Source organism: Lepidochelys olivacea (genome assembly GCF_965140295.1).
Source record: "Lepidochelys olivacea isolate rLepOli2 genome assembly, chromosome: 4".
NCBI lineage: Eukaryota > Metazoa > Chordata > Testudines > Cheloniidae > Lepidochelys > Lepidochelys olivacea.
Genome location: NC_140414.1, coordinates 116,262,270 through 116,287,146, shown reverse-complemented (window position 1 = coordinate 116,287,146; position 24,877 = coordinate 116,262,270). Strand labels below are relative to the sequence as shown.

Here is a 24,877-nt window from a genome sequence, read left to right as displayed (position 1 = left end):
CCCACTGAGGGGATAATGATTCAATGGAACTTGCTAAACATGTTGCATTATTTCAGATTGTTAGTGGCAGAGTTCTGTCCTTCCCCAGGAGCAGGTCTTTTAGGCCTGCCTCTACTGACTGCTATCAATGCCATAAGCACTGAGCTTGCTCGGGGAATATCCTTACATAATCATGAAGAGGAGATCTCTGATGAGATCAGTAACCATGGGTTTATATTCATTGGCAGAGCTCCAAAGAGAAAATAATAAATTGCAGTTTTGTGGGGAGAAAGGTAAAAGCAAATGATTTATGCAGGGCATGCAGCCATGAACTGGAAGAGGGAAGTATATTTCTTTTAATGGTTTCCCCCATTTTTTGCAGGGTGGCCTTAAGCCCCAGTTGAAGAGCCACTGGAGTGCAAGGGTTTTACTTCATCCTCTGGCTAACTTAACTTCCCATTACAAAATTTCTTCCACAGCTTCAGACGCTCTTTGTTAAACTCAAATACATTGACCATTTAAGTACAAAGGGTGATACTGAGCTCATTAGCATCAGTTCTCCAAAATCCATATTAATGTAACTGAGAACAATGGCTAGCATTCTGGCAAAGTTTGTTGCTGAGTCCTAGTTTCAAAGCCAAGATCCAGGTAATCCATGTAGCGCATTTAGCTTTTAGGAGTTTTCTGCTGATTATAGATTTGTTTTTGTTATACAAAGCAAGCACATAAGACTGTTATGTTTTTTTCCCCCAGTGCTATTGGAGCAAATCCTCTGTACTGTGATTGTAACATGCAATGGTTGTCCGATTGGGTAAAGTCAGAATACAAAGAACCTGGTATTGCACGTTGTGCTGGTCCTGGAGAAATGGCAGATAAACTACTTCTCACAACTCCATCTAAAAAATTTACTTGCCAAGGTACTGTTTTATGTTTCTTCTGATGTGGCAGTCAATTTTGAAATTTTACAGTGGAATAGTTGAATTGTGAAATGTGAAATTGTGAAATGATACTTTCTAAAGATATTCATTATAACGCCTTTACTGTTGGGTCCTTTGTCATGGGCAGGACCAAGGTGGATACTCCTCATACTCAAAGTTCTATAGCCATTGGTTCCAACAAAGAGCATCTCAACCTATGCAGCATAAATTCTTGTAAGTGTTCCAATTTCCAGTTCCTTTCTGACAAAAGTTGTAGAAGAAGCTTCTCTGGTTCACAGTTGAAATGCTGGACACATGGCAGACTTATTTCTTTAAATCAGTGGCATAGCTTCATTTCATAGCAGCACAGTGGGAACCCTGGATACACTACTGTTATAAAGTGACACACTGTATATATCCTCTCCATGAGCCACAAAACAGTGTGCTCCTGCCTAAGCGAGTTGTAAGAACATTTGTGCTCTCTGCTAGGAAAACCTTGACTGTTAAAGATGACACTTCATAAATTGAGTAATTCAGAAACTCTTTTAAAATATTTTAAACAATAAAATGTGCTCAAATTTCTTTATTACAAAAATTAAAATGTTAACAGTTACATCCAGCTGAATTCAAGATAAATGCGCTTTCTATAGGGCCCACTGCATTGTTACCTGTTGCAAACACTGTTATAACTCTTACCTTATTCATCAAAGAATATAATTTCACTACTCTCTGGTGCTTCATTCTCAATATTTCCAGCAAAACTTGTAAACATTTCCATGATTATTCGGTTTGTGAGCCTTGCAGTTCCTATGATGCAGCACAAACTGCCAGACTGGATTAGACCCAGTATCCTGTCTCCAGCAGTGGCCAGCACCAGATGCTTCAGAGGGAGGTGCAAGAAACCTCACAGCACAGAAATGTGGGGTAGTTTCCCTCCATGATGGTCTTATCCTATTCCCTAATAGTTTAGAGTAAAGAGATTGTTTTAAGGTTTTATCTCCTCCCCTATACTCTTTTTGTTCACGTTAACTGTTATCACTCTGGATGTTGTTGTTATCCAGATAACAGTTCAGTCTTTTTTATGAATCTGACTAAGTTTGTGGTCTCTAAGGTGTTAGGCTATCCTAATTCTTGGCCCTTATGTGAAACAGGACTTGTGTTATTTTACATATTGGGCTTTCTTTCCCCACTTCTTTTCTTTTCTTTTCTTTTCTTTTCTTTTCTTTTCTTTTCTTTTCTTTTCTTTTCTTAAACCTTTTAAATGTGTAGAGCACTTTTGCTGCTCCCCCTTGTCTCTAGATTCTTAAAGTTAAATACTTTGGATCACCCAATAAAAAGAATAAGAAATATGGGATTATTAAAGTGATCCTGCCTAAATTGATAACTCCTCCTGAGATGCTTAATAAATGTGAAGTCAGTTTTTCCGTGCAAGGCTATTTTCTTGTGGTAGTGATTTAAGCTTACAGACTGAGTGAGCTCCAAGCTCTATTGACTGATTCACCTTTTAGCAAATTCTTCAAAGACATGGTGGTGCCTAAGATGCATCCTACATCCTTTCCTAAAATAGTTATAGAATTCTACCTTAGTTGATCATCAGGATGATTTTCTTTTTCCATTTTCCAGCATGCTCACCTCAGTGAGGCTCTTCTCCACAGTTGGGTGACGGAAGGTCAAGTAGGCTTTTAGTACATTAAAGCCATTAGAAATCTAACCTGTTTGTGTTGAGTTTTACACTAATTCATTAGGCTTTGCTGTCCCTAAGATAACTATTGTTCTAGTCTGACATGACTGTTGCTCTCAAGTCATGTCAAGGCTGGTTCCTTATGAGACAAATCTGCTGCCACAAACAAATCATCTAGGTCTGACTAGGAGATTTGGAAACCATCCTCTTGGATTTCTCTATACACATTTGCTAAGCATTATTTCTGACATGCTTTATAACTAGACAGGATATGAGATGTGATGTACTACTAGTACCACAAACACTCTTTCCAGGCTTTGTGTAGAGGGATAGGGTATGGGGGCGGATCTTTTTCTCCCCCCTCCTTTTACAGTTAATTTTGTCAGGTTTTTTTAATAATCTTTGCTTAAAATAGAAATACTTTAAAATGTATGCAGTGTCTTCTCTCACACACTCACTCTATATATCTAGATCTATTCATCTTTTTTTTTGCATCCGATGAAGTGAGCTGTAGCTCACGAAAGCTCATGCTCAAATAAATTGGTTAGTCTCTAAGGTGCCACAAGTACTCCTCATCTTTTAGTGTTACTGTTCAAGGTATGCGCATCTTGCTTGTGTTTCTTCTGTTCCCTATTGCAGCTTTTTCTTTCTTCACCCCTTCATAGAAAATTTTCTGTAGCTGCTTTATCTCTCAGGAGTGGGGATCTGTTATGATGGGTGTCTTTAGAGAAGAAAGAATTACTTGCCTGCAACAGCCATTCTGTGAAGATACACATGATAACAGATCACCAGTCATCACCACCCTCCGCAGTGAGTTGAAGGCCCTGTAACACATTTTGTCTTTATTATTCAGGGTGTGGGTTTTTTTCCATTCATACATAAGTAATTTATCCTTCTGCATAGAATGCATCTGGCAGCAGGGACATTGGGAGGAACATGTGTGCTGTACAAGGTGTCCCTGCTGGAACCAAGAATTTGGAACTTGGAAGTTCGGGGTTTCTGCTTTGGTCACATGTAGATGCACAGACCCAAGAATGGTAATTTGTTATAATGTATGTATTCAGAGAAGAAGAATTGCAGATAATTCCTTCTTATCAGTATTTGGGTTGCTATTGAAAGCAAAATGTATTGTTGAGGTTGGCTTATGTAACAGCTCGTTACTATCCAATGGAAAACAACTCTTCCAGTGAAAATCCCTTCTGAGTGGTAAACATTCACATAAATGAATCTTTGGAAGCTGGTGAATTATTTTTGAAGTTATAGGGACCTCTCCTGATTACATTTTTCCTTAGTCTATTTTTTCCCTAGGATTTTTTTCTAGTTTTTATTTTTATACATACCTCTAACGGACTCTCAATCTTTTACTTTTGGCTTTTCACAATCCATGCCCTGCTTCTAGAGATTCCAGGGCCTTGTGGTTTTCTCACACCAGGTAAGGTTGTAAATAGCCCTTGAATGGGTTATCTGGTTAAGACTAGACCTTCTGACCTTCCCTACATGTATCTCAAGCAGACTCCTTTCCTAAAACATGCATGTTTACTGTTTGTTTTCCCCCGCTCTTTTCTTGGATGAGTTTATGGGTGATTCTTTGTTATATGTTGTACAATATCACTATATAAATAACCTTGGTATCCTCTTCCAACACATTTCTCTGTGAGCTAATTTTGGTTTTGTTTATATTATTTTTCCTTTAAAAAGTGTCATATAGACTGTATGTATCTTACATGCTCATTTTCTACATTATACAAAACCCCTTGGTATTTAACAGATTTATTTGGTAAGTAAAATATATACCCATGCTGTGGACTTTTATATAATGTACAATACTGAGCAGTAGCCTATGGGCCTGATTCTTCTTTACATGAAGCCCCCTTTACATTTGCAGAGGGGTGTGAAAGGGCATAGTGCAAATAAGAATCGGGTCCTAGAGCTACCCCTTTACTGCTGTTACGGGTTTACAAAGTAAACAAACATCTGAAAACTATTTAAACCATGTCAGCTAAGCAACAGAGTGTAGAAAGAGCTATCCTTTCTTTCTCTGTAGGTCTTGTCTAAGACATTCACATTATTTATCTTAACTAACCTTTGTTTTATTTCCATTTATCTCTACACACAGAGAGACTCTAAAGTGTTAGCTTATGTTTACATTAAGGTTTAATGTGGGCACAAAATATTTTTTAAAACATTGTTTTTTGAGCAAGAGTTCAATTAAAAGTATCTGAAACTTTTCCTTTTTTGTAACCCGATAGCTTTAAAAAGGTGACTCAAATTTTTCAGTTAGAAATAAGTATTTATAACGCAAAATCAGGCACAACTTTAATTACTGTCTCATTGGGACTTAGGCTTCTACGTGTCCAAGTCACTTTTGAAATTGTAAGTTAGGGCTTGTCCATATGGTGGAGTAATGCATTCTATGGGGTTGTGATTTATAAAGCACACTAATATGTTGTGAATTAATTGGTCTGTGTAAATCCTGCTTGTGTTCACCAAAGTTTCTCCAGTGTGCTTTAACATAATACTGTTTCAAACCAGCATGGTCTGTATGGAACAGTTAACGCACAGTAAAGTGTATTTTAGAAATCAGACTCCCATAGAGTGCATTGCCCTGCTGTGTAGACAGGTCCTTAGGCTCCTAAATCAGTTAAGCACTTTTGAAAATGTACCCAAAATGAAAAGAGCAGTAAAGAGAGGAAACTGAGAACAGCATAAAGGAGGAGAACAGGAAGATATAAAAAAAAGAAAAAAAAGTGTAGCATCTGTTTCTGCTCCTATTGAATAAGCAGGAATAGGAGCAGGCTCTCTAGATGTGGCGTTAAAGGTGACAACTGGCTTTGATTTGTACTAGGCCTTTTGTAAATGAGATTTTATTTACTTTTTTTACTCACATGGCGTTTCTATCCTTTGAGCTGAATTCACATTATACAAGGAAAATTAGAATGTTGGATTCTGTCTAATTATGGTAGGGTAAACTGACTTACATAAAACGAGCTGACAGAAATTTCACCAAAAGCTCAAAACACTTCTTGAGATAATTAAAAAATGGTATTTCTTCTTTTTCCTACACTGTGACACTACTGGCCTTTGTTGCTGTTTTGATATTTCTGATCCAACACTACAGATTACCAGAAACCTCCCAAAACAGCCTCTTCCCACAGGATTTCCATTTAGATTTTTAGATCAAAGAACTTCAGAGGAGAATCAAAATTATAGATACTATTTTTTTAAATTTTAAGATAACCAAAATTTTTGACAGTAAGATTTTGTTACATAAGCAGGAAAGGAGAGTGTGTCCGATATGTGGATATACAGCAGAGATGAGGAAGTAAAGATTAAGGGTTACAGCACAGTGTCATAAGTTACCAATTGCTTTTTTTCAGTACATCCCACTTTCTCCATATTTGCTTGATTTAACCATTGAGTCTTATGACATTCATTCAGGCAGGACTTTTAAGATAATTTTATGACATTTGTTTCAACTTGCATAGCTCTGTTGTTTGTCTCTTTAACAGGAACTTTAATTAGTTTTACACTTCTTGTTTGAAATAAGTTGATGACACAAGAATGGTCAGTGATCCATATACAGTTTGTGTCACCAGTAATAAACACCACCTCCTTACTGTAGCTTAGTGCATTTTTATTTCTTTACATTGTCATACAAGCTCTGACACAGAAGCACACCAATGCCAGCCGTTTTGAAAGTAAACTTTTGTCAGCTTCTTCTATGCTAGAACACTCTACAATATCTTTATGATGGCATAGCTTTTCAGCTCCTTTCCATAATTGTTTTCTTCAATATAACAAAATCTCCCTATTTAACTCCCAAAATAAAATGTTTTATTCCAGTGTACTATTTTAAATGATAAAATTATCCAGCCTAATGCCCAAAGTCATCTGTGAAGTGTCTTTGATTCGCTGGCAAAGCTGTTGTTGATATTAGATTTTTTTTTTTCACATGAAAAGTCTCTTTCCATTTTAGGTGATTTTCTGCCCACCAAATTTTCCTTTAATGTTGACATAGCCCAAGAGCACCCACAAAGATGTGTGTTCAGCTCTGCATCTGGGTAACCAATCCTGCATTACACCAAGGATAGAAGGCTTCCATATCACATGCCAGAAGGGTCAGCACCAAAAGGCAGAGTTAAATAACTCTCCTGGCCTGGACCCCAGCCAGTGTCTCTTCCTGATAGTTTCAGTGTGTAGCCATGGCATTACTCAATGAAAGTTACTTATGCAGGATGTTTATTGCAAATAGCAACAGGTTGAAGATTAGCAAATGAAAGTTGTGTAAAATAATATTGGGAAGGAGCAGTCACATGTCAACTGGCCTTCTTTATTGCAAGGCACCATCGATGTTTCAGAGAATTTAAAAAAAAAAAAAAGTTTCTTTTTCAGGCTGCTACACCCAAGCAAGAAAAGATTACTTTTTACCTATAACAAAGCAGCTGAATATACCTGTCCCTCAGCTGACTAAAGAGATAGGAAAAGACAAGGTGTTTTTGGCTTCCTACCCTATTGAGATGTAGAGTATTTTACAATTTTCAGCTTTCCTTTGCTTATTTGTGACTTTCAGAATAACACAATATTCTTATTTTCAGCTTTAATTTTTTTTTACCCTTTGTGTAGGATTACAAAGGAAATAAGATAAATGCAAGCCTCGACTTTGCAATTGCAAAACTAAACATACAAGCACTGAACCAGCTTGCCCATTTATAAAACTGCTTATTAAACAATACTCCTCGTTATAAACCTCTGCTTCATAATAACTATTTACAGTTCAAGAGCACACAGTAATCCAACCTCGCCATAGGAAAACACATAAAATAATGCAGTAAACCAGCCTTAGGTTTGAACAGCCACATGTAAACTTAATAACATAGGAACCTCAAAAGTTTTGATGTTTAGTTTAGATTAACATCAAAACATGGAGGGCCCCCTATGGCTCTCCATCCCCATGCAGTCCTCCTCATCTCACGTAGACTCTGTGACAGACTCTTCTTTACCTACTGTTTTTAACTTGGATAGTGAGGAGAGTGGGCCAATGGTTGGCTACACTTATCAGGCATTCTTAATAAATGACAGACTCAGTTGCCATTCTGTTCTCTTTTGGTCCCATCTCCCACATGGGCCTACAAAGACAAACCATGGGTTAGGCTCTGCTAATTGGACATCATGAAGAAATAGCATGTGACTTCAATCATGTAACAAAAATCCAGTCTACCCAACTCATAATTAGAAAATGAACCATGGGGAAAATGTGTTCTGAAATTTTCGGGCTCCCAGTTAATTGGTTAAATAATTTCTGCCCGATTTAGATGAAATTTTTTCCACACAAAAAAAGTTACAAGAAAAGGTACATTTTTGCAGACGCTCCAAAAATTCAAAAAGGGCAACTGTGAAGTATTTTAATATTATAGGGAGTACACAACAAAGTTCTCAGCTGATTTACATTCCGAAACCTCACACTTCATAAGTATTAGTTGCTCAATTCTGTTGCCACAATCAATTAGGGTGAGTACTTGAATACACAAACTAACAAACAGTGCTCACCTGTATTGCAGGGAAGGTGAACAGAAGCATGGACACCAGCCCCAATCTGAGTCAGTAGGTGTATGCATGTGGTGACAGTGCAGTCACATTGCTTGTAGGCTCACCACATGCATGAGTATCCATAATCTCAAGTTGCACAAGGGCATGGCTTTCTGTAGAGGAGGGTTAGAATAGAGGGATGTTCACTTGGAGGCTTCATGGAGGTTAAGGTGGTAACATCATTCTATGACCGACCTCTGCACTGTAGTCCCATGATACCTCTGTGCTCATGCAACCGGTGATAATTTCACTTGCTGAGCTAGCCCATAGATCCTCCAGGTGGACAGTTGATATGGTTTAAAACAAAATGAAAAACAGCACAAAACACTGTTTTCTGTGACACCACTAAGGACAAGCCTGAAAACTGTGACATTCTGGTTTTCAGAGCCAAATGAATGGTGACTGTGTTGTTCATTTCCTTCAGAACACAGTAGGGTGCGAGGATGGTAGATACAGATGATTTATTTATTTTTAGACTTGAGGAGAGAGGAGGAGGAAATAGTTCAGTGGATTTTTTTTCTCTTACTGTTGGTAAATGAAGGATGAAGGCCAAATATTTTCAGTCTTGATTTAAAAAAAAAAGTGTTAAGGCTAGTCCTGCATATGGAATATGCAGAAATACCAGGATAAGTAGAAAATAAGCAAATTAACACAAGTGTATTGTCAAAAATAAATAAATGATGAGAGATGTTAGTTTCTGACTATCAAATTTGTATTTCGTTTAAGGGCCTGTGGATGTTAATATACTTGCCAAATGTAGTCCCTGCTTATCAAATCCATGTAAAAATGATGGCACTTGTAATAGTGATCCTGTTGACTTCTACAGATGTACCTGCCCATATGGTTTCAAGGTATGTACTGGGTGGTGAGAAGAGAGTTGAAGAAAATGTAAGCTTCATCATTTGCCCCACTCATGAAAAGTCTCTTTTGGCTCTCTTCCACCAGTCTTTTTTGTTTTATTTTATCTTGTCGTTCTGTCTGCAGGGCCAGGACTGTGATATTCCAATTCATGCCTGCATCAGTAATCCTTGCCAGCATGGTGGAACTTGCCATTTAAAAGAAGGAGAAAAAGATGGATTTTGGTAGGGGTTTTTTAAATCAATAAAAACAAAAGAAAAGTCTACTGAGATTGAACTGCTTGTTAAGGAAAACTAAAATATTTTGGCTGTTAATCTTTGGCTCCTAGAGAGTAATGAGGAGAGGAGATGTTTGTTGATAAACCACAGCAGTAGTCTTTCAGGGCTTCTGGAGTATTAGGAAAAAATTCTGTCCTTAGAAAGCTTAAAGTGCTTTAAAACTGTTTAAAAAAAATATGATTAGTCAAGGCATATCAGGGCAAGACAACATAGTATTGACTCCATTATGTTAATTAATAGCTAGCTAGATCCCTGCTGAAAAAGTCTCACAATTCAGCTGTTGTTGTGTATATTACTTCAACAGACAGCATATAAATGATAAATTGTAAATCCCAGTGAAACAGAAAATTAATGATTCATTCCAAACCACTATGCCAGTAGATAAACATGCTGTGAGCATTTTTAATCTTGTTATTTAATCACACAGTACAATTACTCCAGATGTACTTCATGAATTATGAAATATAGTTCTTTATTAAATGACTAATAATTTCACATTAGAATGCTAATCTACTCCTCAAGCTTGTTAGAAATGCCACTTTAAAAAGAAACACTCTTTATTCTGCAATTCATTAAGAAATTATCCTTATTTATATATCCAAATTCTGTTTCAAGATTAGACTCTTTCCAATTAAAAATTAACTCTATACATTTTAATATCATGCCATAGTCATGTTTTAATAAGAATCTAAAGGGACACAGTCACAGTTTGAAACCTCATAATTTGACCTATCTTTCTTCTTTTTTAATATTGTGTGCGTTTTCAAAAGTCCAATTAACAACATAACCACAGTTATGCGTGCAATATAAATATAATAGATACACTGAATTACATCAAAATATGTGTCAAGTATATAGATAGATTGATATAATATATAGATATGAATATTATATTTTTATTTATTATTTGTTTTTAATATGCTACGTGCTGTGAAAACATGCATAAATGAAGGTACAATCTCTGCCTTGAAGAGTTTACAGTCTTTACATAATAAATAAATCATCATTATGTTACATTCATGTATATTGTATATTAGACTCTGCTCCTGCAAACATTTACATGAGTAAAGTTAAGCATATGCATAATCTTTCCAAGATAAAGGCCTTCTATGTATTAATATATTATAACACTTTGGTGATATTTTGTATGTTTTAAAAAATCAGTTTTAGAGATCAGCACTCATAAGCAGTCCTATAATATAAAGGTAGCATGCATTCAATAGAAGAACATAAATGAGGAAGGAAACATTTAGTTTTGAAATGCAAGGATAGGTCTATAATTAAAATTATTTTCTGAAAAATACTGGCAGTGTTATAAAATTTAAAAAAAACTGTAGAACTCTTACAAATGATATAGAACTTAATAACTAATGTTATAACTGTGTGTTTAGTTCTCTGATTCATCATAAGCAAGTATATTTTCTGTATTACAGGTGCACTTGTGCAGATGGATTTGAAGGCGAAAACTGTGAAGTGAATGTTGATGACTGCGAAGATAATGATTGTGAAAATAATTCTACCTGTGTAGATGGAATTAACAACTACACTTGCCTTTGCCCACCTGAATATACTGGTAGGAATATGAGGAAAAACGCAGGCAATTTAACACTGATTGTAAATTAATAGCATTATGCTTTAAAGTTTGTGATTGAATCCTGGCTCCACTGAGGTCAATGGAAGTTTTGCCATTGACTACTGTGGGGTCAGGTTTTCACCCTGTGACTCGTTTATTTGGTTTATTTGGTCAAATGTATAATTACAAACAAAAAACACACACCAAACAACACACCACACTGCACCAATGCACTCTTGATGTTCATTCATTGATTTTTTTAAATTAACAAATAACATTTTGAAAGTTAAAAATTATGAACATTTTGTTTTAATTTAAAAGAGAAAATTGTCTTCACCAGCACTAAGGTCCAGCTAAGCCCCAGGGAGGACAGTCAAGGAAAAAAGTAGGAGCTGTACAGATCTAAGATCAACCCTTATGGTTTCCTTCCTCCACCGCCACAAAATATTAACTGAGCACAGGGCTCACACCTTGCCAGAACAGAACAGTGGTTGTGGCAAGACCTCCCTCTGCACAAAAGCATAGTGGTGACAAGGGAATATAATCTTATCTCCCTCTGTTCTCAGCCCCAGTGCGCATGCTCATGCACACATGTGCTCCCCAGTAATTTTTTTCTTGTAGTTGTTTACCTGTCAGTGTCAGTTGCAGGCCAGGTATAAACCATTCCTTTCTCATATAAAGCGTGGTTACTCCAGTTTTATTGCTGTAGTAACTCTTATAGACTCTGTGGCCTCAGCTGGAAAGTGGGAATGGAAGATCCTGAAAATCAGGAACTTTAGAGAACAGGAAGCAGGGTATTTTATTTATTAAGATGCATTCACTGTGTGTCAGTAAATTGCTAAGTGCATATATAGCTTAAATACGTAACTCATAATCAAACACACAAAGTATTTAAAGAACTGTCCTGACGCCGGAATAAACTCCACTCGATCGTCCTATCCCATAATCACAGTTGGTCTCCCTGACCCTAGGAAAACATACGAGAAAACAGGTGAGTCTTGCAGCATGCTGTAAAAAGCACTAAATCTGGGCTCTGGTGGATGGCCAAAGAGGGAAGTGAATTCCAGAAAACAAGGTCCTCATCAAGAACACAAACACCAACATTCTTCCGTTTAAGCCAGGGCAATATTAACTTGAATGCCACACCCCCACTAAGTGCCCATACCTTTAGGCTTTAAAACTTAAAGCCAAAACCTTAAATCTGCACCCTGGAAATCAATTGACAACATGTGCAGGTCACAGAACTCAGGGAAATGTGTTTTGTACAAGGAATACCACTTACAAGTCATTTAACTGCATTCATACACTATCTGCAATTTCCAAATGATTTGGTGATGTAGCTCCATGCAGAGTGAATTACAATAACTGAAATAGGAAAGGTATGAATAAGTATGGTGAGGTCCACATCTAAAAGAAAAGGACACAATGTTCTGTTAAGTACAAATGACAGAACACTCTTTTGCCATTTGCTACTAACAGTATATCTAGGAGCAACTGACGATTCAAGAGAATCCCTAGCTGTAAGTCTTAGAAACGAATGGTAGCCAAACCCCAGCCCGAATAAAGGTGCATATATAATATCTGGCATTTTTCCTGTAATCCTTATATCAGTTTTATGTGAGCTGAGTCTCAGCCAGCTAGCTGTCAGCAATTTCAAAATCTCCATTAGCCACTAGGTAAGTCATTCCATTGCACAAGCAGATTGGAAGAGATGGAAGTATAGAGCTAGGTGTCATTAGCTAACCATTTTCTGCATTAGCTCTTTTGAGGTTTTGTGTATCCATGGAAAAGGTTAAGTCCTCATCTGCATGAGCTTTTAGCCCTAGTAACTTCGTAGTGTGTTACCAGAGTTTTGGTTTGTTTTTGTTTTATGGCTTTTGTCTCAGACTGTCTTTTCTCCAGATACGTTAGACTACTCCAGTCCTGTCTGCTGAGACACGAACGTCACAGGGCCATAACTATTTTATGAACATCTTTAGAGTTAATTATGTAATAGCATAAAATTATTAAGCATATTTTTATACAGTTTCTGTCCTGCTTTGCTTTTTAAGTGTCTCTGCCTGTACGTGGTTAGGGAAATGTAATGTAACAACTTGGGAAGTGAGAAATCTTGGTAATGTGTTTTTATTTTAATTTGCTGTTGCAGTTGTTTGTTTTTTAGTCTGGTGGCAAAACACCAGAAAACAGTATTGTAACTTTAAAAACAAAACAAAAAAGCTGACTTGTCCTTGGGGAAATGTCAGGTAATTACATTTCTGTGGAGGGCAGCATTCTGTCCTTGGACAGAATAGCTCTAAGAAGAAAACTTCATCCTGGTTTCTCTAAATCAAAACTTTGATTTGGTTTTCTTGTTGCTTTAAGTCTAGTTTAAAAAAGAAAATAACTTGAACTCTTAAAAACAATTAACTCTGTTTTCAGAGGTGTACTGTGTATTCACAATTCCTGTTGATGTCATTGTAGTCAGTGGGAACTGTATGTTCTCAACATCTCTGAAAATAAGGCCAAACAGTTTTATAAGCTCTGTACTATTAATTGTATGGTCTTTAGAGATTATGGTCAAGATTTTAAAATACTTCAATACCTCTCATGTTTTCCTCATCCTGTCCCTCCCCCTTTTTCCCCCCCACGAAAATACTTTCTAAATATATATGGCCAGATTTGCCTGGTGTATATAACTCTATACACCATAAAATCAGCTACTGTGATTTCACTCAGTGTACAATGACTTCACATCCTGCCTTAACTGACCCTGCAGTCTCAAATAAATAAATAAATAAATAAGCCTATCATGTTATAATTTTAACTTTGTACAGCTAACAAACCATGTCAAGATCTGAGAATGGGGAAACAGTAGTGTACAGAGTATAAAACAATGTTACAATTGGTTAAAGGTCACAAATTGTTTTTATGATATTTTGTTCTCTGCCTGATTCAAAGGTAAGTAACTAAATCTCAGTCTAAGTAACTCAATCTGCATGAAGAACTTTGTAAATTTCACATGTAGCAATCTCTACATACTGCAGTCCATTGTCTCCCACAATTCTGGATATCTGGGCTGCTCTCCTCTCTCTGCAGCTTCACAGAAGCAGATCAGTGTTTGGCATTGCACTCTCTGGCCATGCTTCCCCCCTTTTACCTCCCCACCCTTCGCTTCAGCTTGCCACCATATTCTCTGTGACAGCAGACAGTGGCAGTTTTTGTAGCTCACACTCTCACTCTTCTGTTTTTTATCTTTTTCTGCCTACTTTTTGGGCAGTGGGTAGCAGTGCTCTTCCTTGCCGCATTCCTCCTCCTCCCTTAGTTGGTTAGTCCCTCAGGGATTTAACCTTTCCTGAGTCTCTACTTCAGCATCTTCCTGCTAGCTCCTCTTCCCCTGTACAGGCAAATCAGAACAGCCAAGAAAACATTGGGTCAAACTGAAGCACTGCGAGGCAGCTTTTCCAGGCTTGGCAGACAGTAAGTTGTGCCCAGTCTGTACTCAGACAACCAACTCTAAATCTGTTAGGTCCTGGTGCTATCAGTCAGACAGGCAGATCAGGTTCCCTACCCACCCAGGCAGACGCAACTCCAATGGGGGAAAATGGACCAGGACTCCCAGCAGGGTGAGGCTCCAAAAGTGATGAGGACCTTGACTGCTCAACTTGGGGGAAAGTCCCAGGGAACTCTTGCAGAACAAAGTGGGGAGGCTTGTAGGGCCAAAAGTCCTCCTCCCTCCCTCCCGCCCATCTAAAAGTGAGTTCTGAGTGCCCTGGAGAAAGAAGCAGTGCCTCTAATTAAACTCCTTCCCTCACAAGCCAACCAGGAGAGGTTGGACAAGAAGTCCCCCATCCTGCTGGGGAATGGGACTCAGCAGGGGAGGATTCTGAATCAAACTTCTTGTGAGGGCTTCAGACCCTAAGGAAGGCTAGCTGCAAAAGGCCTCACCAAAGCCACAGCAGAGCTATTACATCCTGAAACAAGCTAAACAAGTTAAAAAATGTAAACAGGCAAAAAACAGAAAGAAAAATCACACAAAAAAACAAGAAATACAAGTCCTATGTCATCTTTTCCTCCTTATCCTCTTTCTGCTCCTCCACTAGGGAAGGTGAGCGGTCTGGCTCTGAATCCAAACAGGAATCGGGGGGAAAATAGAGCAAAGGTTTTTCGTGGGTTTTTTTTAAGAAATGTAAAGCTACATGCATCAAGGCTGTTCCATGATTCAGACCCAACCTGAGCAGTCTCATCAGAGTAAGCCTTAGAGTAAATTTCTTGTCTCAAAAGCCTTTCCCGAGGCAGCAATACTTCTTTGTTCTTCCTTCGAGGAAGTGATTAGGGATGAATGGAACAAGCCTGATAAGGACAAGCTCATTAACAAGAGCAACCTCAGGCTCTATAACTAACGTTCAAGAACCTAAGGGATCTATTGATGGCTCTGTAGCATCCCTTCCCTGGGATGATTAGCCCCTCTGAAGGGGCGTTTTACCCCAAGGATTCTACGGATAGAAAGATGGAGGCCATTCTCAAAAAAGACTTAGAAGCATCCTCCGCCACACTCTGAGCATCCTAGCAGCTACCTGCTTTGCAAGATCCCAAAGCCCTTAAGGACAGAGATCATCCTGACTTTGGTTCCATTTTAAAGCAAGTCTCCCAAGCAGCAGCATTTGTAGCTCTCACCTCAATGGATGCAGTGAGCTTCTCAGCCCGTGCCATGGCCTCTGTCAAACACTGTTTATGTCTCCATCTCCAAACAGTTGATACTCTAAGCTAGTTCTTTGCACTGCCAAATTTACATGGTCTCTCCTTTTTGGAGAAAATCTGGGGAAGGTGGTGGCTGATTGTAGCAAAATCCAAACAATCTCTCCCTTCCTCACTAAGTGCCCCCAGAAGAGAGTTTAGACTGGCTTTCAGACAGAGGCACTCCTTTTGCCCCTCATCCTCACTCAGGTAACATCAAAGGGACAATAGATTCTCCAAGGGAAAACAGCAAAATTGAGGTCCGGGGGAAAGCTTAGAGGGATCTCAGCACTTCAAACTTATTGTTCAGACATTTGGTTTCTCTTCAACCAACCCATTCACGAATCCTAGGAATACAAAGAGATCAAAATACTTCACAAGGGAGGCAGACCCTTATGCCCTGGGGACAGATGCCCTGTTGCATAGTTGGCTGCAGGGCCTACTATGTGCATTTCCACCCTTCCCACTACTGGGGAAGGTGGTCCAGAAAATAAAATGAGAACAGGCGATGGTAATTCTTATAATTCCTCATTGGCCAAGGAGACCTTGATTCTCAGACCTCATTTAACTGTAACTCCCACACCAGCTTTCGTGGAGAGCGGACATCCTCTCTTCATCTAGACTCAAAATGACTTCAACTAACAGCAAGGCTATTGAAAGGGAGGCACTGGAAGGTCTCAGTCTGCCCTCCAGAGTCATTAAGGCATTGCTTTTGGCTAGAAGACTATAAAAATACTCCTCTGTCTGGTCAGATTCTACAAGTACTCAGTATAATGCATATCCTGGAAATCCTGGAATCCTAACCATTCTATACTTCCTCCAGAAAGGTGTAGAAAGAGGCCTTTAGCCCTGTACCATTGCATGTCAGGTGTCCGCTCTTAGGAGCGTGCTTATTCTCAGGATCCTCTGGCTATCTGGCAGAAAATTCACAGGTAGCAAGATTCCTTCAAGTAGTCCAATTAGCCAGATTAGCGGTCAAATCACTTTCCAGAATGGAACCCACCTCTGGTTTTGAGGACTGGCAAGCCATCTCTTTGAGCCTTTGACTTCACTGTTGGCCTTTTATTTATCTGTTAAGACTTGTTTCTTAGTAGCTATCCAAGCTTAGATATCAGAAGAGCCTTGAAAGTCTATCTCAAACGTATAGAATCCGTGTCCTTGCACACAAAATGCCAGGGACTTAGAGTTTTCAAGTGCTCCATCATCTGGCAGATTAGACTATGTATTGTGGATTGTTATACATCATCAGTGTTTTCCTATACCAGAAGGCATCAAGGCACAATCCACGAGATTCTTAGCAACCTCATGGCGGAATGAGCAAGTGCATCCACTCTGGAAATTTGCAAAGCGACCACTTGGTCTATAGCTAATATCTTCATTAAGCACTACAAGGTGGACTTTCTATCAGAAGGGTCTGCAGATGGTGGTCTAGAATAATATGGACCTTTGAGTGAGCTCACAAAAAGGTGGGTACTTCTTTTCTACCAACCTCTTCTTTCATAACCATCCCTATATCTGATCACTGCTCGCTACTTTCCAGACATCCAGGATTGTGGGAGATGCTGGGCTGCAGAATGGAAATTTTCTTACCAATAATTTCCTTTCTGCAAGCAGAATTCTATGAACCCTAGATGGCTCATGAGCCAAGGGTCAGCCGTTAAGTAGAATCATTACTGTAGGACAATCCTTGCTGATCTAATGTACATAGTTGTTTCATTATCTCTGGAATATTTGTCAATTATGAGGCTATGCAGATTTCATAGTTTGGGAATAACTCATCTGGTGGCAAGTGGAAGCAGAGAAGGCCTGGCCAGAGACTGGTTCACCTCTGTGAAGTTGCAGAGAGAGGAGACCAGCCCAGATGTCCAGAATTAGAATTCTGGGAGATACTGCTTGCTTAATAGAAACAGTATCGTAATTTTTTTTAAAGGGAAAAAAACTATTAACAATGTTTCAGGTGTATTTAAAATATTTCTCAGCAATGTTTGCAACTCAGGCCTTCCAGCATTCTTCTAATGTGTGAGAACTGAAAATTGAAATTGACTACAAATAAAAGTGAAACTGACTAATCTGGTTTTATTTGTCCTCACTGGGTAAAATGCCATAGATAACCAGAGTATAAACAGTGACAAGTGAACATCATTTCATCCACATTATTTGTATTTTAGTCATCTAAACCATCATTAACACAGAAAAATATAATTCTTAAAAATATTTTGATAGTGTTTCATTAATCAGAACTAGCCGTAAAATCAATTGAAGTGAACAGTTACAGGAATCTAGGGCCAGATCTTCAACTGGTGTAATATGCCCTAGATCACCATTGACTTCAGTGGAGTTACACTGATTTACACCACTTTTTTAAAGCTTAATTCCTTTCTTCTCTAAGACTTAATTAGTAGTTTGGATTATATTTTTCCAATTAGATTCTTGTGGTTCTTGTTCTGTTCTATTAATTCTTGGATCTGTCCATGTTGAAGATTCATGGTGCATGGCAACTGAATGTGGACTTGCACCATGCCAGAATATTTTTTAAGTGAATGGCTGTCTGTAAATGCAGTTTAATATTTCTACACAGGATAAGGAAAATGTTCGGAGTTTGGCAATCTAAAATGTAAATTGTTCATGCTTGAGTTTATTTTTTGGGATGGTAGGCATGATAGGATCTCAAGATTATCTCTGAAACAGCAGTTTCCTGTATAGGTAAACTTTCAAAATACTGTGAAGGGTATTCTATCTCAAAACCTGTCAATGTGTGCATGTCTCCTGCCACATTTTGAAAATTGTTGTCTAACAGTTGTCACAGAATTGAAAAATGTGGCTTGTGGCTTTCTTAATAGTCAGAATTCCATATCTGCCAAGTTAAGATTTTGCTTTGCAGTTAACACTATCATCACAGTGTCAAAGACAAGTATGGTATGTGTGTTGGACTGTAAACATGCGTAAGATGTAACTATGAAACCCACAGTAAGCACACAGGATCAGAAGAGACCTGGAGTTGCTGGTGAATAACGTGTAAAGTTGCTCACATTATGTCCTGCACTCTTTAACTTTGCCTTGCTCTCTTAATTATCATCTCATTTTTTATCCTCAAATCTAATGAATGTCAGGTCATTACATGTACATACTAGAAATTAAAATGGATCATTTCTCTTGTTCATTACCATGTCATTAGAACACATATCTCCTTGGTCTAGCAGTGCAACTCTTTCTATGCCAGCAGTAGCACATACTTCTTACTTTTCTTGTTTGTTTTGTTCTGCTGTAGGTAAAAATTTGAAGCTTGCTTCACTTTGCTATGCAAACCTCTCTGCTGCTATAGTTGTGCATTAGCTTAATGTGCTGTTGTATTACAATGTAAAAAGTCTCTTGTCTCTTCTGTCTTTGTCACTGCAAGCTGCTAATCTGAATGAAGTGGAAAAAGGTCAGTTGTCTTTTAAGCCTATTTTCACTTACCTTGGTTTCTTGCTTTTCTTTTCTTTAAAGGTGCATGGATTTAAGTGTATGCACGTGATCAGAGAAATGATATAGTTAACATTTAGCAAGCTTACCCTAAATCCTCAGATCGGGCATTTTACTGTTTGTCCATACATGTCAAATGAATGCTATTAAAGGTAAAAATACAGCTCTTGTACAGAAGACAGTGATACAAAAACAGACCATTAACACTGTATACATTCTTTTTAAAATATACTAAAACTTACCTTATGCATCCTCACTGGTGACCAATAAAAATGGCTTGCTTTACAGAGATGGTCTCCTAATAAAGCTTGCACCCAACCCAAGTAAGACATACTTTGGTTCAGTTCTAATGCTTTCTAGATTCTAAAATACCCATTAAATTTTCTTATATGAATTGTCCTGCTAGACATTAGGTTGTGATGTCCTCCTGTTTATCATTGTAGTGACCAAGTGTTACACCATATACTGCACCTGAAAAATCACACAGTGATAAGAGGCTGTGCAACAGAGAAAGTTAATAGAGATATATGCAGCCTTAATTTTGAGTAACCTTGTTTTGGGTTTCTGTCAAAACATTAATGTCACTAAAACACAAGGTTGATTTAAACCAGTAATGGAAGAGATTCTGATCAATCATTTTGAATTACATCAGTTCCTAGCACTGGTATTTCATGATTAATTTTAAGTAGCTGAAGGATATGCCTGTTTTTCCTCCTCCTCATTTCCTGTCCTCTTTCCATCTCTTCCCCCAAACAATCTGCCCCATCACAGAAAATCCTCCTTTAGAGAGGTGAAGGGTGGACTGAGTTTGTTAGTGCCATTCTTTGAATGGGTGGGAATGGGTCACTGAAATACAACATAAGATACTCCTGAGGGTTCTGTTTGCTGCTCAGAACCACACTCAGATCCTGAACCAGAAGTGGGCAAACTACAGCCCGGAGGCTGCATCTGTCCCTCCAGATGTTTTAATCTGGCCCTCTAGCTCCCACTGGGGAGCTGGGTCTCGGGCTTGCCCCACTCTGCGTGGCTCCCAGAAGCAGTGGCATGTTCCCCCCTCTGGCTCCTATGCATAGGGACAGCCAGGGGGCTCCACACACTGCCCCTTCCCCAAGCACCACCCCCACACCTCCCATTGGCCAGGAACTGCAGCCAATGGGAGCTGCAGGGGCGGCATCTGCAGACAGGGCAGTGTGCAGCTCTGCCTGGCCGCACCTCCTCATAGGAGCTGGAGTGGGGGGACATGCCGCTGCTTCCGGGAACTGCTTGAGGTAAGTGCCACCCAGGGCTTGCCCCCCTTCTGCACCCCAATCCCTTACCCCAGTCCTGATACCCCTCCTGCCCTCTGAACCCTCGGTCCCAGCCTGGCGCATCCTCCTGCACCCCAAACCCCTTATCCCCAGCCCTACCCCAGAGCCCTCCCCCCCACACCCCAGCCCGCATCCTGAACTCCTCATTTCTTGCCCCACTCCAGAGCCCACACCCCCAGCCAGAGCCCTCATCCCCTCCCACACCACAACCCCCAATTTTGTGAGCATTCATGGCCTGCCATACAATTTCCATACCCAGATGTGTCCCTCGGGCCAAAAAATTTGCCCACCTATCCTAAACTCTCACCCTCATATGGTAGCTCATTGCTCTGTGACCACCCTGCCAGGCTGGTGTACAATTCGTTTATTTTATTATGACTGTTAGTGTGCATATCATTAGGAAAGCTAGCTACCATTCAAACACAACACCACTATTTAAAAATAAATTCATCATCTTATTTTTAACTCAAACCGCACTGAAAAACCAAACCAAAACCAAACTGCACTGACTACTGAACTAGCCCATGTAATTTTTAAAATGAAATTTGCTTTATAAGTGTGCAAAGTACCTTTGTAACACTCACTGAATTCTTGCAGTATAAAGTATAAATTATCTGAATTTTCTTTCAGAACTTTAAAAATATCAAAATGTGAATTTTTTGTGTCCATGAAGAACATTGTTTAAAATGGAGTATAAACTGTAGCTGTGCTACTGTGCACACAGGCTTCCCAGTTCAAGCTTGAATGGGTATCCCCCTTGTATAATTATGTCTACTCATTGAAATACCTGTTTTATAGGAGATTAAAAAGAGAAATCATAATCCGAAAAAAGGTGGTAGTTATTGGATATGTGTGAAACAAGTGAAAAACATAATATATTGTAATTACTGTAACCCACACAATCAAATTATTAAAAAGCTCAGGGGAGGTAAACTAGGATTCAAAGACAAAATTAAGCAGGTGTACAGAAATGTGATGCACATTTTATGCTAGTTAGTTTACTAGTGTATATGAAATTGCATTTAGCTGATCATAAATTACTAGCAGTAGAAGTCTGTTTGTTTATTGCAGAGGCCTTTATGTCTTAATTGTTAATTCGGTAAGAAAAAGAGGAATAATAGAAATCAACTATTAACTCAGTTTAATGAAGTACTACACCAACCAATTATATAACCTGATTTAAACATTTCCAAAAATACAGTATTTACACAGCCCTAGTGGCTAACGAGTAAAAACGTAAATGCATCTAATGCACTTGGGCACCAGTTAAGTATGGTACTTAAGCACATGCCTGACTTTAAGCACCTAGGTAGTCCAATTTAAGTGAGAGCCATATCCGTTTAAGTCATGTGCCTAAGTACCCTGCTGAATCAAGGCCTTGGTATTGTGACTTATGAGAGTTCAAAGAGAAATACTTTTATTACTCTCACCCTGGGTTGCTCCTAATAAAATATTCCATTTAATGTAACTAGTTTATCTCAAGCGATTGTAAATTATTATTAGAGCACTGTGATCGTTCCACTAGTTATGATGCATTTCCACTCATGATTAAAAGCCGAATCCTGAGAATGTACACAATCCTTGATAACGTGATTAGATTCATTGATTTCATTGGGACTACTCCCAGGAGTACTGTTTGGTATCATCAGGCTATAATTCACTATTTTTCTGCATGATGTTATATTGTTTTTAAAGTACTTATTGCACAATCCTTACCTGCCAATACCTATTATTGCTTTATTGTTATTATCACATTAAACAGCATAATAAGTAAGGTCTCAGTCTTGCACTGGGGATCCACTAGCATGGGATGTAAATGAATGGAATTCCACTGGCATAAAATTCGAATAATGCAGAGGTGAAGCAGAGCCAGAAGTTATATTTAAAATAATTTTGACAGTCTGATTTTCCGTAGTTTGCAATGGGACTTTAACACTCTGAGTTGAAATCTGCTTCCTAATGCCACTGAGAATTTTGTTCTTTAATGTTAGTTAAAACAACTTAAAACTTTGATCTTTTGTTTTAATTGGCGTGGTGGTTACAATTTCATTTAGATTACAAAAAGAAAAGGAGTACTTGTGGCACCTTAGAGACCAACCAATTTATTTGAGCATAAGCTTTCGTGAGCTACAGCTCACTTCATCGGATGCATACAGTGGAAAATATAGTGGGGAGATTTTATATACACAGAGAACATGAAACAATGGGTGTTACCGTACAGACTGTATCAAGAGTGATCTGGAAAGGTGAGCTGTCAGCCACCAGGTTTGCCATGACATTATCGGGGATACTGTTCCTGATGGCTTGTAGTCCATCTTTGTGTGGAATGTTGGTGTAGAGGGCTTCTACCCTGCTGAAGTGAAGAAACAGATTGACAGAGCCAGAAGTGTACCCAGAAGTTACCTACTACAGGACAAGCCCAACAAAGAAAATAACAGAATGCCACTAGCCATCACATTCAGCCCCCAACTAAAACCTCTCATCATCAAGGATCTACAACCTATCCTGAAGGATGACCCATCACTCTCACAGATCTTGGGAGACAGGCCAGTCCTCACTTACAGACAGCCCGCCAACCTCAAGCAAATACTCACCAGCAACCACACACCACACAACAAAAACACTAACCCAGGAACCTATCCTTGCAACAAAGCCCATTGCCGACTGTGTCCACATATCTATTCAGGGAACACCATCATAGGGCCTACTCGCATCAGCCATACTATCAGAGGCTTGTTCACCTGCACATCTACCAATGTGATATATGCCATCACGTACCAGCAATGCCCCTCTGGCATGTACATTGGCCAAACTGGACAATCTCTACGTAAAAGAATAAATGGACACAAATCAGACATCAAGAATTATAACATTCAAAAACCAGTCGGAGAACACTTCAGTCTCTTTGGTCACTTGATTACAGACCTAAAAGTGGCAATTCTTCAACAAAAAAACTTCAAAAACAGACTCCAACGAGAGACTGCTGAATTGGAATTAATTTGCAAACCGGATACAATTAACTTAGGCTTGAATAAAGACTGGGAGTGGATGTGTCATTACACAAAGTAAAACTATTTCCCCTTGTTTATTTCCCCTCCTACTGTTCTTGTCAATTGCTGGAAATGGCCCACCTTGATTATTACTACAAAAGGTTCCCCCCGCCTCTCCTCCCCCCGCTCTCCTGCTGGTAATAATTCCTGATCACTCTTGTTACAGTCTGTATGGTAACACCCATTGTTTCATGTTCTCTGTGTATATAAAATCTCCCCACTATATTTTCCACTGTATGCATCCGATGAAGTGAGCTGTAGCTCACGAAAGCTTATGCTCTAATAAATTTGTTCATCTCTAAGGTGCCACAAGTACTCATTTTCTTTTTATGGATACAGACTAACACGGCTGCTAGTCTGAAACCTTAGATTGTGTAGTTTGTCAACTCTCAACCTTCCACTTTAACTCCATATAGTTTAACTAGAACTAACATTCTCTAAAACAATCTGTTGTATAAATCAGATGTAGTTAATAACTAGCGACTTCAGTCAAAAACATGAGGAGGAAAAACTGTATAACTTTCATGGAAAGTTAAAAGACTGCAGAAATAGACTTACAATTTATGGTGGTCTAGCACAGAATAAAAAATAATAGTACACACACACACACCCCATCCAGTAACTACTTTAACTTCAATTAAGCCTGCCCTGTACACTTGGTATATTGCTTTGGAACACTGTATACTTTGTTATGGTGATTAAAATTGACTACTATTTTTTCTTATTTTGATTCAGTCCTTTGCTGCAGTGCTGATGGTTTAAGAATATTTCTGTAATACCTTCAGATAATTTTCTTGGTTGGTACTTTGTCAAGTTATTTCATTTATAATTTCATTTTCTGTTACACCGCTTCCCAACTCCTCTGTAAATAATGTAGTCATTTATACATACAATTTACATATCCAGTTATCCAAAATAACAATAATAATGATCTAAATCCTTTTGAACCTGATTGTATTGTTCCTTATTATTTATTGTATTGCTACTGTTTTAAGCTTTAGAAATTAAACTGTGGAATTATTTTATAGAATTGTTTTTGATATTTTCCACACAACTATTTAAACTAATTAATCTGTCATTGCTTGATCTTCTAAATTATTTAGAAAATACAACAATTTTTATAGCAATTTTCTAGTCTTTAAGACTCTGGTCACTTGGCAGGGAACTTATGAAAGCCACAGTTATCATTTTACTAAATGGGTGAATGAGTGGATGACTGTACACATGTAACATTGATGTGAAATTTTGTTGAACTTAAAGATGCACAGTAGTATCACAACCATTTTTCTTACCTGAAGTATGTTTTAAAAAACTGGAGCTACAATTCCTGATTTAGGTGACTTTCCAACGTTTTCCTTCTGAATAAAGACAAAAAGCACAATCTGCCATTTCTTTTCGTAGGTATTTCACTTTTGTCACTATCTCTTAATTTTTTTAAAATTAATTTTCTCCCTTGCATCTTGTCCATACTGA

The 24,877-nt window shown here is 38.4% G+C and overlaps 1 protein-coding gene across 8 annotated transcripts in view; it reads left to right on the top strand.

Annotated features, from left to right (window-relative positions):
• The window catches only part of SLIT2 (slit guidance ligand 2), a 423,995-nt gene that overhangs the window by 358,436 nt on the left and 40,682 nt on the right, over positions 1-24,877 (top strand). For 5 of the 8 annotated variants that reach the window (XM_084626159.1, XM_084626164.1, XM_084626158.1 and 2 more), the window contains 5 exons: positions 733-896; positions 8,890-9,014; positions 9,148-9,245; positions 10,733-10,872; positions 18,983-19,009. In XM_084626159.1, coding sequence (XP_084482285.1) covers positions 733-896; positions 8,890-9,014; positions 9,148-9,245; positions 10,733-10,872; positions 18,983-19,009 — 554 coding nt within the window. The remainder of the gene's footprint in view (positions 1-732; positions 897-8,889; positions 9,015-9,147; positions 9,246-10,732; positions 10,873-18,982; positions 19,010-24,877) is intronic. The other 3 variants (XM_084626161.1, XM_084626160.1, XM_084626163.1) reach the window with 1 other exon arrangement.